Source organism: Cucumis sativus, chromosome 7 (genome assembly GCF_000004075.3).
Source record: "Cucumis sativus cultivar 9930 chromosome 7, Cucumber_9930_V3, whole genome shotgun sequence".
NCBI classification, from domain to species: Eukaryota; Viridiplantae; Streptophyta; class Magnoliopsida; order Cucurbitales; family Cucurbitaceae; genus Cucumis; species Cucumis sativus.
This window is the reverse complement of record NC_026661.2, coordinates 5,379,859-5,396,130: the sequence shown is the minus strand read 5'-3', so window position 1 is coordinate 5,396,130 and position 16,272 is coordinate 5,379,859. Positions and strand designations below refer to the sequence as shown.

General features: G+C 32.7%; 3 protein-coding genes across 6 annotated transcripts; all 3 read left to right on the top strand.

The window, feature by feature from the left end:
* The first annotated feature begins 1,259 nt into the window (after positions 1-1,259).
* LOC101206593 (cyclin-dependent kinase inhibitor 7) lies at positions 1,260-3,872 on the top strand. Of its 3 annotated transcripts, XM_011660604.2 has the most exons (5): positions 1,260-1,459; positions 1,567-1,947; positions 2,386-2,435; positions 2,604-2,783; positions 2,922-3,872. In XM_011660604.2, the coding sequence occupies exons 1-5, from the start codon at positions 1,265-1,267 to the stop codon at positions 2,989-2,991; spliced, it is 876 nt and encodes a 291-aa protein (XP_011658906.2). In that variant the 5' UTR covers positions 1,260-1,264; the 3' UTR covers positions 2,992-3,872. The 3 variants fall into 3 exon arrangements, with proteins under 3 accessions (XP_011658906.2, XP_031745190.1, XP_004136985.1); XM_031889330.1 differs by lacking the exon at positions 2,922-3,872 and having other exon boundaries at positions 1,262-1,459; positions 2,380-2,435; positions 2,604-2,787; XM_004136937.3 differs by having other exon boundaries at positions 1,265-1,947; positions 2,380-2,435.
* A 4,650-nt stretch (positions 3,873-8,522) lies between these two features.
* LOC101206354 (B3 domain-containing protein At3g19184) lies at positions 8,523-11,327 on the top strand. 2 transcript variants are annotated; one of them, XM_011660602.2, is made up of 7 exons: positions 8,523-8,780; positions 8,881-8,982; positions 9,148-9,179; positions 9,270-9,432; positions 9,546-9,752; positions 10,645-10,960; positions 11,149-11,327. In XM_011660602.2, exons 1-7 carry the CDS (start codon positions 8,649-8,651, stop codon positions 11,157-11,159), a joined length of 963 nt encoding a protein of 320 aa, XP_011658904.1. In that variant the 5' UTR covers positions 8,523-8,648; the 3' UTR covers positions 11,160-11,327. The 2 variants fall into 2 exon arrangements, with proteins under 2 accessions (XP_011658904.1, XP_004136984.1); XM_004136936.3 differs by having other exon boundaries at positions 8,524-8,780; positions 10,645-10,966.
* On the top strand, positions 11,280-15,635 carry LOC101220106 (pentatricopeptide repeat-containing protein At2g15690, mitochondrial). The gene is made up of 2 exons (XM_031888792.1): positions 11,280-11,416; positions 13,109-15,635. Exon 2 carries the CDS (start codon positions 13,134-13,136, stop codon positions 15,198-15,200), a length of 2,067 nt encoding a protein of 688 aa, XP_031744652.1. The 5' UTR covers positions 11,280-11,416; positions 13,109-13,133; the 3' UTR covers positions 15,201-15,635.
* The last annotated feature ends 637 nt before the right edge of the window (positions 15,636-16,272 follow it).

Sequence of the window (16,272 nt, the reverse complement as noted above, 5' to 3'; positions counted from 1 at the left end):
TTACAATTCAACATCTTCAAAAAAAAAAGTTAAAAAAATAATTTTTTTTTAGGGAAGTTGTTTTAATATCCTTAATGACAAGTATTTATATATAAGGATGAGTCTTCTACAATACATATTTCAAACCTCATGAATTAGGTACTAATTTCTAAAAGTTTTATGACAATTTAATTCAAATATTAATAGTCATCATTTTTATATTTATTTTGAAAGAGACATTTTCCTTTATAAATACAAATACAAATACAAATTATTGATAAAATTTAACCCTCCAACTTATAAACGTTGAAAGATAAAATTTGGATCCTTACACTTAAAAAATATTGTTGCAATTTCAATAATTATAGGAGCTTAATAATCCAATTCTAAACTCGTATAAGTTTGGAGACCCAAAATTTGGTTTTTGAAAGTAATTTATTATATAATTTGTGTATCGTTTTTAATTAAAAAGGTATGATTTGTAATTCATTTAGTTAATTAATGTTGTATGATACATATATATATATATTACATTATATTAAAAAGAAAAAAAGGTTAAACAACCTTTTATAAATGATATTAAATTTTATTCATTTCGTATTTCAGCGTGCATCTCAATTAGATTGATATAGTCAAAATAAAAAACCATATTTAACTCTAAACTCACGTAAGAACCGTATTTTTAACCTTACACTTTAGAAAATGTTGCAATTTTAATAATTTGTGCATTTTTAATAAATTATAGAACTTGTATACCAATTAAATTCTTTTGAGTCACATTCTATTCTATTATGAAAATTTATGATCAAACATCCTCACGTTTGAAACTTAATTTTCATCTAAACTAATGAGAAGGATTTTAAAACGAGTAGTGAAATATTGAATCGAAATTTTAATTCGAAAATTGAGATTAAACTTGTAAATGTAACCTTTTTTATTTTAATTAACTAGAAGTTATATCAATATAAGAAAAAAAATTAATAATTTAATTTTAATATTTGGCGAAATATTGGAAGAATAAAATATTTAGTTAATCAAAAGTAGTTTCTCTAAATCCATAGAAACGTCTGATTTAAAAAACCTCAAACAAACTAACTTTAAAGAAACTAATTATAACATAATTAGAAAAAGACTTTGATTACTTCTTCTCTTAAAAGCTAAATTTAACATTAATTTAATTATCTTTAAATTTAAATATTAAATCAAACATTATTATTATTTTTTTCTCTTTGTTTTTTTTAAAAATAAGAAATGAATAAACAAAAGGATTGAAATTGTTATGATTATGAAGAAGTTTGGAGGATTCGTATTCCCAAAAGCTGCCCAAAATCTTCGCAACGACTTCGTTAGAAGCTTAAAACAAAAAAAAAAAAAAAAAAAAAAAGAAGAAGAAGAAGAGGAAGAAGAAAAAATCCCGCTTCGAAGATTGACGAATCACAACCGTTCAAACAAGATCGCCGGTTCTTTTTTCCCGTCGCCGGTAACCATATTAAGCGGCAACTACTTCCCCGTCTTCCTCTCGGATCTCTGATTATTAAGTTTTGTCTCGCTCTATTTTTTTTTTGTGTTTTCTCTTTCTCTATCTAGAAGTGGTTTTGGAGCGGCCATAAAAGCAGAGGTCGAGCTGGAGGTAGAGTAGAGACGACGATGGACGATTGCAAGCGTGTTGTGGTGATGACGACGGCGAATAATGCAGGTTGCATGTCTAAGAGGAGGAGAATTGCTGGTTCGTCGGAGAGTTTGCGGCCGTCGGCGTCTCGCTCTGACCTCGACGATCGTTGTTTGTGGTTGGAGAATGCGACAACGTCTCTGTCGCGTTTGGAGAACAAGAATTCCATTGGCATTATAGCTGGAGGTGAGATGAGTGATGGTTTTTCTGAGGATCAGTTTCCGGTTTCTTGTTGCTTCAGTAACGACTGCAGGAAGGCCACCGCCGTGAAGGACGCCGGGAGATTTGAAGATCTGGAGGTGAATTTTGAATTCTTGGTTGAGAAGTTTACTTTCTTCTTCGCTTGCGATTGGTTTTTTTTATTTTTTATTCTTCTGTTTGTTTGGAATTTGGAATTTAATTTTGAGTTTCTCTGTTTTTGGTTAGTGAGAAAACGGATAAGAAAGAAGAAGAGAAAGTCTTATTAAATTTAACGGGTTCGTAAATCGTGTATTCTAGTTGTTTTCGGTTGAAATTGAATTTTTAGATGAACTGTTCTTCTTATTACCCGCGACTTTTTCCTGCAAAATTTTTCTGTGATAAACAGTTCACGATTCGTTCGGTCCTTCGTCGTTTTATTGAATTCGATTCTACTCCTTATTACGAATGTTTCTACAAAACGTTTCTTAAGAATTTGATTATGTATATATTTTCGATCGTATTTATTGACATTTATCTTCAATGCGCCATAGCTGCAGACCAAGAGCTTCGAAACCGTAGAATCGATTCGTGTTAACGGCATTCAAAGGTTCATTGCACTTTACTATCTTCCTTTAATTTCCCATAATGAAACGGATTCTGAAACGCTTCGTCTTCTCTTTCACCATTTCTCACTCTGTTTAATGTTTAATTTCTGTTTCGTAGTTTTTCCCCTAATTTTAGTTTTGATACTAATAATTTGAAAAAATCTCTTCAGAGAGAGCACTCCAACGAGCAATCTCATGGGAGATTCCGACGAAATGGACTCTCCGGCGACGATCTTCTTGACTGAAAAACAGAAGCCAACGGATCGTCCGATGAAAACACCACCGATCTCTGAGATTGAAGATTTTTTTTCCGAGGCTGAGAAGTACGAACAGAAGCGTTTCTCAGAAAAGTGAGTACAAATTTTCGACGCGCATGATAATCATCTCTGATTCGGCGCACTTTAGCCGAACCTGAACCTAACTAACTTTCAACTTCATCTTCTTCCTCTTACTTTGAATGATTTATTTTCCTCTTTCCACTTGTACAGGTACAACTTCGATATAATCATGGATGTACCATTGGAAGGTCGATACCAATGGATTCGTCTGAAGCCATGAAAAACCAGCTAACCTCAAGCTATAATCCTCATAACGGGATCTGGATTTCTCCGATTTCCTTTATATAATTCTCCATAAATATCGAACACTTTTTCTTTTGGAAGAAAAACACTCTGTTTAATTTCTTCTTTTTGTACAGCTTTCAACTCCATAAAACAACCTCCGAAACTAAATCTTTCAGTATACACACATCCATAGAAACCGCCGCCGCCGTTCTCTTTTATCATTTTCTTTCAGGAACTTTCAAAGCTATGTTTTGTGTCTTTTCATCCATAATTGAGCACAGATATCTGTAATTCTCACTTTTAATTCACGACAAATGTTAGCCATGTTCATCACAGTGTTTCCTCCTTTTCTTTGTTTTGTCACTTTTTGAGCTTGCGTTTTGTGTAAGAAAAGTTTGTTTTGTTTGAATGCTTAATTTTCTTGTCAAGAACAAAAAAAGAAGGGGGAAAAAAAGGGGGAAACGTGTAATCCTCTCCTTTTCCATATTTCTGAATTTTTTTGTTATGGATTGGATGTGGAGTTGAGATCTGAGAGCTGTTTGTGGAATATTCTTTCAGAGTAAAAACAGGATATGATTCTCATAGCTTTAAGCTACCTTGATGATGAAGAACAGAGAAGCAAAAAGAAAGAAGAAGAAAAGAAGAAGCAATTCTATGGGGACCATTCGGAGGGTTTAATTTGGTTATCATCTCCCTTCAACACAAAAGGGTGAAAGGTAAACAAACTCTTTGTCCCTTTGCTCAATTTTTTTTTTTTGAGGTGAGACAAAATCTAATCTTTGGGACCAAATTTTCACTCTTTTACAGTAATTGTCACCTCTGATTTTGTTACATTTGTGGAATTGTTTTGCATTTAAGATTACCTAGATTATGAAATATGTTATCATCACTCTCTCTCTCTCTCTCTCTCACACACACACACACACATATGTATATTAAAAATCACCCACTTTTAGATGCACATGTTGATCCTAGTCCATTGTCCATTGTTGACCAAAAGTTTCTACGGTTGTAATGATTCAAGTAATTGTCCATTCTTTTGATATCAAATGTGTTGTTTTTTTTACCCTTATATTAATTTTAGGGAATTTTTGTTTTCTTTTTTGTTATTATCAATTGAATTTCTTTTTAAATTAATACAATTTATATTATTTTTATAAAATGATATAAATAGTTGACTATTTATTTTAATTAATATATATGTAAAATTAAAATTAAAATAAGAACAAACTCTACCTTCCCTCTGACCATATATCTTCGGGTAATCTCAAATCAAAGATGCCCCTCAAGTTTTTAAGTTGTGAGAGAGGAGTAGATATTTTTCTCATAAAGTAGTATCATAGTCTATGGTAGAAAACTTAGAAAGAATAAAATGGATTGCATTAACTACCATAGGCTAGTCCACCTACATAAGCTTTAGGTTGAAAAAACATACATGCATGGTCATTTTTTTTATTAAAGTAACAATTTCTTCTTGAAAGTTCATCCTTGATTCTATAACCATGGACTCCTTACATTTTTATATTTGTTAGAATTCTGCCCTTGAATTTTAACGAGTGTGAAAAATATTATTTTTGTTTAATGAAATTTCTTATTAGGAATAGTTGCCATTTCTTTTTAAGAGGTTGTTATGCATTTCATCAGAGTTTAATTATGCTTTTATTAACCTAAGTTATAATTGTAAAGTTTGGATATAAAAACTCTATATTCAAAATGGTTTGCAGGGATTTAATTAATTATTTATTAAGTTTGGGGTTACTATAATATATCCCTTTATGTGTGTGGGTTTATTTGGAATTCAGAATCCCAATACAAAAGAAGTTTGCAACATTCCCTAAACTTGCAGGAAATGTTAGATTAGTTTGAAATATTTTTTTTAGGTTGTAAAATATAAGATAAGACTTCAGAGGCTGAAATTATTTGTAGTAACTATTATATTTATTTATTTATTTTTATAATTTACATATTCTTTTTAATACCACAAAGGGCAGCTCAGCTACTCTTTACAGGGTGGATAATGAAATTGGCAGAATATGGGATTGTGGTGTAACACGTGTCAAATCATAAACAAAATAAGTAGACACATTTATCTTCTCAAGTTTCCAAAGCACATTTGTTCACTTTTTTCTTCCATAATTATTCATTCTAATTCTAAATTCTCTCTCTCTCTTTCTCTCCTTACTTGTAAATGTGTGTTTTTACGGCATTCAATTTGGTGTGTTCAATCACAACTTTATTGCAACCATATTCTCACAATGATTGCAATATATCAACCACACCAAACCCTTCTTCTAAACTAATGTTTCATGTTGAATTATAAATTGGACAAAGTGCGGAAACCATTGCTTAAAGTTCAATTATATTTGTAATTATAGTCCTTACAAGTTTGAGATTTCATTTTCTTAAATGTAAAACATGTCTCTTAAATAAATTTTGTATATATATCTCAAACATTTGATATATATTTTAAGAAATTCAGAAGTTTCAATTAAATTTTGTATTTTGCCTTAAACCTGAATTTTCCTTTTTGAAAGGAAAAAAAGAAAAACTTGTTCATTATCCAGCTTACTTTTTTTATTTTTATTCTTATTTATTATTAACTTTTAACAAACCATTCTTACTACGTATCTTTTCTAAAGCTGTCCTTGGTGTATTTGTGTGTGTGTTTATATATAGAACATTTTCAAGCAACGTCATATTTTATTTAGCTTAAAAGTAAACACTATGCAAGTACTTTTTTATGCTAATAATAATAAAAATTCCTTCCATTCTTTATGAAATAAAAAAATGGAAAAAAAAAAAGGAATAAATTGTTTGTTTCTAAAATAGAAAAAATGGGGGTTGGGGTGGAAATTAGGGAATGGGAATGATGGAGGAAAGAGGGATGCACGTGGAGTAGTGTGGGGGTCTTCCCAATCCCAGCATCCTTTGCTTTGGATCTGCTGCCCCCCTTCCCTCCCTCCCTCCCTACTATTATTATTATTATTCCTTCTTCCCCTCCCCTCTTTTATATTCAATAACCATACCATACTCACATCCTAAATTAAGGTTCCAATACTATTTCCATATGCTTTTTGGTTCATTCTTATTAAAACTTTAGCAACCCACCTTCTTCCTTAATCTTTTTAATTTAATCAGGAATAAACAAAACGAAAAAGAAAAAAAAAACAACAAAGAAAAGATTTCTCAAAGTAAGATTGGGAGAGAGAATGTTGCTTTTTAATGAAGGAGAGGTTGGTTACTTCCTTCTTCTATTCTCTTCTATTGTTTCTCTCTTCTCACCCTTTTCTTTTTCCTCACTCTTCCCCCCAACTTTTCCCAAAATTAAAACTAACACACACTCTTCCACCAAACTAACTAACTATTGCTATTTCAAAGAAAAAATTTAAAACCTAACTAACTATATCATTGCCCCCACTTTAATCTATATATATAATAATGCCAACCAATGATTCATTATCATTAGATGCCTAATTTCAATATTGACCATATAAATGAGAGTTGGATCACCAACAGAAAATAAATGGGCAGCATTATCTTTGACACAATGTTTCGTCTATAAAGGGAATTGTTTTTCTAATGCTATACTTTATATCAACAAAAATCCATCTGTATATATCATATGTTATGTCCGATATAAAGTTGAGATCCACAAAACACATCAAATTAAATACTTTATTTCAATTTCTATATATAAAAAAAGGTTTTATTTCAAGAAAATCATATAAGTTAATTTCTATTTAATCTTGCCATTTACTTTTTATTCTTAGATTTTGAAATAAAATGGTTTAGCAAAACATGTGGAAGGCTTTAATTTATTGTTTTAAAATTTTTCTAAGAAGTAAGAATTTAGTTACTTTTATAGTTCTAGTTTAAACCCTAAATAATATTGAATATGTTCCTAAAATTTTGAATTAATTTTAAATTTAGAAATTTTTTTGACATATTCGGTTTTAAAAAAATTAATTGTTATATGAGATATAAAATTAATTGAAAAGGTTGAAAAACTTATGTATATATTTTGAAGTCAAAGTACAGATTTTTATTGTGGAATGAAAAGTTTAATATTCAAAATCATACAAATTGGTAAATACTTATTTAGAGTACAATAGAGTGATTTGAATGACAATCTCATAGTTATTAATACACACTTGTATGCAATTAAGTTATGTTCGATGAGTATGGTAAGCAATAATACACTTCCACATAAAATAAATCCTAAAATGATGAGAGAATTGTTTGGAAATGTGGAGTGAGAGAGAGTTGAAAAGCACAAATGATTTGAATAAAAAATAAAGAATTGGGATTTGTGATAATGTCACCCATTTTGTTGTCAACCAATGCTCTTGTTTCTACTTTCTCAAATTACTTTACTCTTAATTATAGTATTATAATTCACATTCAAATTATGAATATGTCTTAAAAATATGATGACCTTTTCATATTATATGTTCTAAATCTTATTCTTTTCTAGTCGATGTTGAACATTGTGTGCATTAGCTCCCCACTAAAATAAATGTTAATGTATAAATATTTACATTTTTTTTTTAAATGCTAAAGTCCATAGAAATAGGGTCCTAATTAGAGGCAAAATAGATGTAGAGATCTATTATTGTAGGGGACCCGAGCCCCTCTAGGTTTATACTAAATTTGTAAGTGTAGAGATTTATTAGTTTTTTCCTAATGAGATGGTGAGCTTCTTTCGGTTCCATAATTTATGTAATTATGGGAGCAACAAGATAAAAAGCAAAGAAAAGAAATAATTATACAAATGACAAAATTCAAAAATGAATAATATAAGTGAAAAAAACAACCCGTCTATACTACAAACTCAATGTTTAAATAAATTAAAGTCTCACAAAAATTTAAAATTTGTCAAAATATACTGTAATAAAACACATACCAAGGTAAGTAATTAATGTATTTGTCAAGTCCAACCCTAATTGATGGACAGTGGAGAGCTTCACATCTTTACAGATTTTGATTAGAGAGCTTCATGCACAATGATGTTTTAAGAAAACAGGTTAGAAGGCGAAGAGAAAGGAAAATTGGAGGATGAAAAATTTAAAGCGGTATCCTTGATGTTTGGCAAAAAAAAAAAACCGTATTTATTAAGTTTTATAGATGCTAATTACTTAGATAATTATAATGATTAACCATTTTAGTAATAATAATGAAGTATATTGCAATATTTTTAAAATTTGTAAATATTGTAAAATCTGTCCTTCATAAAATTCTGATTGATAAACTCTTATGATATATGATATATGGTGCTATATTTGTCATTTATTTTAAAAATTGTTATATACTTGATTAATTAATTAATTAGGCATAATCTCCTTAATTACATACCTCCATCCAATCAAGCCCACGGGCTTTTCAAATAAGTTCCAAAGCCCGGTAGTAAATGGACTTCAGAAAACAATGTGTGAAGCCCATTAAGCCCAGGTCCAGACCCAACTACATTTTTGTCTTCACTCTGAGCGCCTTTTGAATTCAAATCAAACTACCACTGCATAGCTCTCAACTATAATATTGGTGTCCAAATTTTGTCTTCAACGGAGAATCGAGAGCTGAACGAGCTTCATTCACTTCAACGACCGAATCCTACAACGGTCTCATTGAGGTATTCACTCTTTGGTTTCTAGGAAAATGGTGGAATCGAACCTGACTTATGAGGAATGCCGACGCCAGAGGTTGGAGGAGAATAAGAAGAGGATGGAAGAGCTTAATCTGAACAAGCTTGCTGATGCTTTCAAATCTTCCAGTCCTAAATCCTCTCCGGTATGTTTCTGTTGTTTTGAACTTCTTCGTAAACCAATGCCTTCCACCATGATAATGGATTTAAAGCTTAAACTCTCTCTCTCCGTTTGGGTTATGGAAGACGAAACAGCTAAAGCGTCCTCGTCAAACACTCGATGCCTCGTCCTTCTCTGTGAGAAGGTCTAGCCGTTTTTCCGACAAGCCCCCTATGAACTATAAGGAGGTAGGACTTGAACTCTTGGCCATTTCGAATGAAATGACGTTTATTTAAAGATGAAGAAAAATGTAGTTTTTAATTAAGCATTTAGATGAAGTACTATTTGGTGTTAGTGGATTGTTGTCTTCGGAAGCTTAGTTTTTAATGTTCATATCAAATTGGTGTTTGCAGGTGCCCATTGAACCACTTCCAGGTATTAGAAGGTGCGCAGAAAAATCTGTTTCGAATTACTTTTGACTTTAGATTATTGTCTTTTCACTTTAACAAAGGGATGATGATGATTGGACTAACAGAAGTTATCAAAGGAGAGATTTGTTGAATCGGATTTATGCTTCAGATGAAGAAAGGCAATATGCTATTGACAGAGCACGAGACCTTCAATCAAGCCTGGAATCTGAGTACCCCAGTTTTGTGAAGCCAATGCTTCAATCACATGTTTCAGGGGGATTTTGGCTGGTCAGTTTATGATGTCATTTTACTGAAAATTTTCAGCTTTGATTGGTAATATAAACTACTTTGACAGTTGGGTTAGTGTATGTACTGATATTATCTTTATACATATCTTATAGGGTCTTCCAGTTCAATTTTGCAAGACACATCTTCCCCGTGAGGATGAAATTCTAACTTTGGTGGACGAGGATGAAAATGAGTTCCAAACGAAATACCTTGCCGACAAAACAGGTCTTAGTGGTGGTTGGAGAGGGTTTTCCATTGATCACCAGTTAGTAGATGGGGATGCTTTGGTGTTTCAGTTAACTAATCCAACTGAATTCAAGGTGATTACGTAGGGAAAAATTTGTTGCTTGATCGAGAGATTCTGCTTCTGCATTGGCTAACCATTTTCTTTTTTTCATTTGATTCAAGTTTAATAGGTCACACAGTTAATCTAATATATATAGGTCTATATATATATATACATATATTGTGGTTTAGGTTTAGGGTGTACACATATATATGAAAAATACAAAAAGTATAGGTGCAGGGTGGGTTTAGAAATTTGAACCACCTGCAACCTGAGCATAGGTCTAACACCATTGAACTATGCTTATGATGGGAGGACACAAATAAATATTTTGTATCTTACGTAAAGTGTAATTCATATTGAAGAGAGTTAGATGCACGACTTGAAGAACACTAGCTTCCTCAAAACATATAAGAGACTGATATAAAGCTTTTTGTTGCTAGGAGCTGTTGATTTTATGGAATCAATCTATATTTCATTAATTACTTAATAGAGATACAAGCCTATATATAACCATAGAGAAATACACTTAAGGAAATAATATCAAATAATATCTCCAGAATAATATCTCCTAAGAATAATATCTCCTAAGAATAATCTAATTATATTAATAGGAGCAACGCCTAAAGACAAGTGGAAGTACATTTTGGTAGTTTGGGGAGGCAGGAATGAGATACTCAAGACGATTCATAAAGATTTTTTAGGCTTTTGTATTTGTAATAATTCAACTCACATTTTCCTTCCTCAAGAAAGCATGGCGTAATTGACTTAGAACTACTGATACGGTCGACATAGGGATTCCTCTCTCTTAATTTCACTATTTAACCTATCTTGGAATCTCAGCAATGGCTGAAACTATTTGTTCCCAATAAGTTAACATCCCTCTGAAAATATCTTTACTAATGATCTTAGCCTTGTATTCATAGGTATATATCATCAGGACATATAATTCCGCAGACAAAGAAGATACCAAAGAGGGTTCTGACGCCACCCAATTGGAAAGCAGTGGCAAAAAGAACAGCAAATCATCAGGGCACAAATCCAGGGCAAATAATTCCGAGGATAAAGGAGATAACGATGAGAATTCAGATGTCTTTCAGTTGGGAAAAGGTGGTAAAAGAAGTACTAGATCATCAAGGGGTAAAAGCAGGGCAAATAAATCTGAAGATAAATCAGATACCGGCACGGATTCCAACGTCCCCCAGTTGGGAAATAGTGGCAAAAGAATTACTAGATCATCAAGTAAAGGTTTCATATTTTTTTCATTTAGACCTTCAATTTTTAGTATTATCACAACAATCTCTCAATGCTTTGAATTGGGTTGCGTATGTCTGAAAAGAGTCTCAAACAATTACTGAATTTTAATTTATAATTAGCTTCCACTTTTCATTTCTCATATTCACTTGTATTCTGTTCCTTTTCTCTGCTAGGGAAAAAGTAATTCAATGTTTTCCTTGGCCGGAAGGTTTATTAGAAGTATCCCTTATCCAAGGCTGAAATTTAGAGTTCGAAGATATTTTGCGGAGCCTTCGCTCTCTTTGGATTGTTGTAATTGTAAGGTGTAACATCAAGATATGATGATAATGACATGACCCCCTAGTTCTGATGATCTGGAGGAACCTCTCTCTATTGTTTTGTGGATGGCCAAGAGTTTACGGAAATCATGCTAAAAATTTCCAGGTTAGCCAAACAAAAAAGGTATTTCTTTTCACCCCTCTTAAGCGTTCATTACAATTGTCTATTATGACTTCATCAATCTTTTGCCAGCTCTTCAGAAGATAGCTTAATTGGTTAATTCAATTAAAAAAAATGGGTTTTTGAAATAGTTGAAATTAATTTTCTTTTAATCTTTTTTTCATTTTCAAAATCACTCTAAAGTTGTTTCAATCCTTCCAAATTAATTTTAATACTATCAAAATCACTTCAAAATATATATAATATATATTTAGTGCTCTGAAGAAGATAAAAGGCTCATCATTTGCTATTTTTATAACCTTGGACAGATACATTGACCATCCAAAATGAATGGCATAGGCTATTTTTCGAACATTTTGAGTGTTACTTTACTCCACTCACTACTAAGGAGTATCAATCTCGACCTTAAGCTCAATTTCATGAGTCATAAACCATGCAAAAGATAAGATTCTATACTTATGATCGAGAGTCATTGAATTAATCAGGTGAAAGACAAAATAAATTAATTAAAATAATGGTTTTGAAGCAAAATTACAAATTGAGTCTGTGACATCACTAATATATCTTTTCAGAAAAAACTTGAACATTTTTCAAAATAAGACCACGTTCTAGCTAGATGTTAATTTTTTAGACTTCTTTATATCAGCCAAAATTTGGTCTTTTTTTTAAAAGCTATAATACATGTCATTTTTCGAACATTTTGGGTGTCATCGTAATCGACAACTAAGGAGCACAAATCTTGACGCTTAGCTCAATTTCATATGTCATAAACCATGTCAATTATACAACCCAATGCATATCAGGCCACAATCATTGAGCTTGAGAAGTTCAAGACAAAAACAAATAAAAAGACCGTTGTAGACTAGTTTTGAAGCAAAAAAATAAAAACTGAGTCTGTCAATTTTTTTGAGAAAAAAAGTTCAATATTTTTCAAAATGAGACCACTTATTAGTTAAATGTGAATTTCTTAGACTTTTTTATAAGGGTCAAATTTTGGTCATTTTTTTTAGACCATGGGGATAAAAAAAATTGGATGAAATCCTTGAAATTTTGAATAAGGGTACTTTTTATTTAAAATGTTAGAATGGTATCAATTAGCATGGTAGTAGATTCAACTCAACACACAAACATAATATATAATTAAATTTAGATTATGGTAGAAATCATCCACACAAATATTTTGTTATATCGACAATTTTCTAAAATTATCGATTTATACTTTATTATTAGTTGAAAAAGTACCAATAATTATTTCTATTAAATGTATATCTCTAAAACTATGTTGTTTTAAAAAAATGGATCAAATTCGAAGGTCACACAAGCTAGAATGTAAATTTCTTCAAATAAATAGTTGGGATAAGTTGGATAAATGTAGAATATGTAGCAGAATGATAAAATAATTTATATATAGTACAAGAATGGGTTAAAAGACTAAAGAGCCCATGTCCAACACCAATTAGAAATGTTTCTTCCCAATTTCTATTATCACTTAAAGGTAAACTTCATATTTTTAAAAAAAATTACTAATTGATTATTCAATACGGTTAGTTTTGCAAATAATTTTTACAAGTGCTATATTTTAAATTTATTTTCTAAATTATGCTATTGGTACAATTTTCCAAATACTTTTGTCTAAATTTTCGTCTTCCTTTCACAAGCCTTCAGTAACTGAGGTTTCTCTGAACCTTTCCTTAGGGTTTAGGCCTTTTCTCATCAAGAAATGGCGTCTCTCATGGCTGTCCGGCGTGCTCGAACCCCCATTATTGTCTCCTCCTTCAAGGTACGGTATCCTCTCTCTTCTTGTTTCACTTTCACTTTTCGAAACCAGACGGAGACACTAATCAAAACCCTAAGCACCTCGGCAATTCCTAACGATTTCTCTAACTTTCCTTCTTCGCCGCAACAACCTTCTTCGTCTAGCCCTTCATATCGTCAGCCGCAGTGGGGCTCGCCGAGCCAGGTTAATCCTCCGAGTGAAAATTTTAATCACCAGTCGTTCTCGGAGTTTCAGAATCGCGATTATGCTCAACAGGGAAGTCATGGCAATCAATTGAATTATCGGAGTCAGCATCAGAGCCCTCAACCCAATCCTGGATTTTCCCGGCAGGGTCAGAGCTATTCTCAAGTCGGTAAAACTAATTCGTGGAACCCCCCAAATCAAAGCTCTCAATATCAAAATCCTTCGCAGCCCCCTCCAAATCAAAGCTTCCCCCAATATCAAAATCCTTCGCAGCCCCCTCCAAATCAAAGCTACCCTCAATATCAAAATCCTTCGCAGACGAACCCTCCAAATCAAAGCTACTCTCAATATCAAAATCCTTCGCAGCCGAACGCTCCAAATCAAAGATATCCTCAATATCAAAATCCTTCGCAGCCGAACCCGCCAAATCAAAGCCACCCTCAATATCAAAATCCTTCGCAGTCGAACCCGCCAAATCAAAGCTACCCTCAATATCAAAATCCTTCGCAGCCGAACCCTCCAAATTTCAATTATCAGCAACAAAGAGGCCCTAACCAATGGAACAATCAAAATCAAGAACACCCACAATTTGGAAGGCCGGAACATCGTAACCCCCAAGCAGAGAATTCTAATCAGTTGAATAATCAGGCTGGGATTCAAAGGGATGGTACTCAAAATCAAGCACCAAATGCCCTTGTATCTCCTATTGATGAACTGCGGCGTTTTTGTGGAGAGGGGAAGTTGAAAGAAGCTGTTGAATTATTGAAACAAGGTGTTAAAGCTGATGTTGATTGTTTCCATTTGTTGTTTGAACTATGTGGAAAATCCAAGTCATTTGACAATGCTAAGGTAGTTCATGATTACTTTCTACAGTCAAGTTGTAGAAGTGATCTGCAATTAAATAATGAAGTGCTTGAAATGTATGGAAGATGTGGAAGCATGAGTGATGCACGTAGAGTGTTCGATCATATGCCTGATAGAAGTATTGATTCTTGGCATTTGATGATGAAAGGATATGCTGATAATGGACTGGGTGATGAGGGTCTGGAGTTATTTGAGAACATGAAGAATCTAGGATTGCAACCCAATTCACAAACTTTCCTTTATGTTATGTCAGCTTGTGCTAGTGCGAATGCTGTGGAAGAAGGATTTCTGTACTTCGAGTCAATGAAAAATGATTATCATATTACTCCTGACACGAATCATTATTTGGGGCTTTTAGGTATTCTTGGAGAACCTGGGCACATCCATGAGGCTTTCGAGTATGTTGAGAAACTGCCGATGGAGCCTACTGTGGAGGTATGGGAGACTTTAAAGAACTATGCTAGAATTCATGGAGATGTTGATCTTGAGGACTATGCAGAGGAGCTAATTGTTGATCTGGACCCGACAAAAGCTGTCTCTAATAAGATATCGACGCCACCTCCCAAAAAACGGTCTGCAATTAGTATGCTTGATGGCAAGAACAGGATTGTTGAATTCAGAAATCCAACTCTCTACAAAGATGATGAAAAGTTAAAGGCTTTGAAGGCAATGAAAGAACAAGGGTATGTGCCGGATACTAGATATGTTCTTCACGATATTGATCAGGAGGCCAAAGAGCAGGCATTGCTGTATCATAGTGAACGATTGGCAATTGCATACGGATTGATCAGTACTCCAGCACGAACACCTCTGAGGATCATTAAGAACCTAAGGATCTGTGGTGACTGTCACAACGCCATCAAAATCATGTCTAGAATTGTTGGGAGAGAGTTAATTGTAAGGGACAACAAACGGTTCCATCATTTTAAGGATGGTAAATGTTCTTGTGGGGATTACTGGTAAACCATTCACTCCATCCCCCACAACATGTACCTGATGAGTTTATCTTCTCAATAGCAGCTAGATGTTAAGTGTTAAACCATCAAAATCCTTATGCAAACCCGGGAACAAGGCACCAATTGGAATTGAGCTAGCCATTTATTTATAATGTATGGTCTGCTTATCCTGATGTTTAGTCAATTTGCCTTGTATATCATATTTTTGTGTTTCTTTTCCTGCTAGTTTTCTTCTCCTCAAACATGAGTTGTAAGCTTTTGGCAAAAAGTAAACGTCTCAATGGCATTGAATCCTTCTTGAAATTTCTCTGGTTCCAATTGTGGTGATTTGTTCAGACATTTCAAGAGGGACGTGTCTTTGATTTGTTGGTAGGAATAGTAGTTACTTTCATCCATCTCTTCTGTTTAGAAGATATAACATTGCCTACAACCCCTTTTCTTAGCATCCATTTTTTTTATTCTTCTTATTACTGTTCTGACGTGCACGAGAGCGGTAGCACCCTTGCATTTTATAAACATTACATGTCCCATCCTTTATGATTCTCTTCTTTCATTGAGTAGCAATTGTACAACCTCTACCCACCAAAAAAAACGAAAGAGAGTTAGCATTTTGGAGATAATTGCTGTCTTATTAGGTGATAATCGGTGTCTTGTGGATATTGCTTCCAAAACTATATTTGAGACTTCTTTGAGAAACATTAATTTCTCTATTTTCAAATCATTTGCATGCTTTTCTATTTCCTTGGTTGATGTGTCCTTTTAATCTCGAATCTTAGAATTTTAGTGTTTGATTTGATTCGATTCTTACAATTATAAAGATGATAAATACTTTCGTACATATCTCAAACTTTTCGGTTATCTTTAGAATATCGTTGGTGTTTCACTGCTCACTCATTTTAAAAATGAAAGGTGGTAAGATGAGATCTTTTTATTGACTTCTTGTGTTATATATATATATATATAATACATCTTTTCTCCAAAATTCTAAAATGATGTGTGATTGATTAATGAATTATCAAAGCAATTTTTTTTTTGTCTCCAACTTTTTAAACAAGTATGTAGAGCCATTTATTATATTT

Excerpts from the sequence above, each read along its gene's own strand:
- LOC101206593 (XM_011660604.2), top strand. The coding sequence starts at position 1,265 with ATGAAGAAGTTTGGAGGATTCGTATTCCCAAAAGCTGCCCAAAATCTT. Across the intron at positions 1,460-1,566 it reads GTTCTTTTTTCCCGTCGCCG|AAGTGGTTTTGGAGCGGCCA; the intron begins GTAACCATATTA and ends TTCTCTATCTAG. Across the intron at positions 2,436-2,603 it reads CGTGTTAACGGCATTCAAAG|AGAGAGCACTCCAACGAGCA; the intron begins GTTCATTGCACT and ends AAATCTCTTCAG.
- LOC101206354 (XM_004136936.3), top strand. The coding sequence starts at position 8,649 with ATGGTGGAATCGAACCTGACTTATGAGGAATGCCGACGCCAGAGGTTG. Across the intron at positions 9,433-9,545 it reads TTTCAGGGGGATTTTGGCTG|GGTCTTCCAGTTCAATTTTG; the intron begins GTCAGTTTATGA and ends CATATCTTATAG. Across the intron at positions 9,753-10,644 it reads CTAATCCAACTGAATTCAAG|GTATATATCATCAGGACATA; the intron begins GTGATTACGTAG and ends TTGTATTCATAG.
- LOC101220106 (XM_031888792.1), top strand. The coding sequence starts at position 13,134 with ATGGCGTCTCTCATGGCTGTCCGGCGTGCTCGAACCCCCATTATTGTC.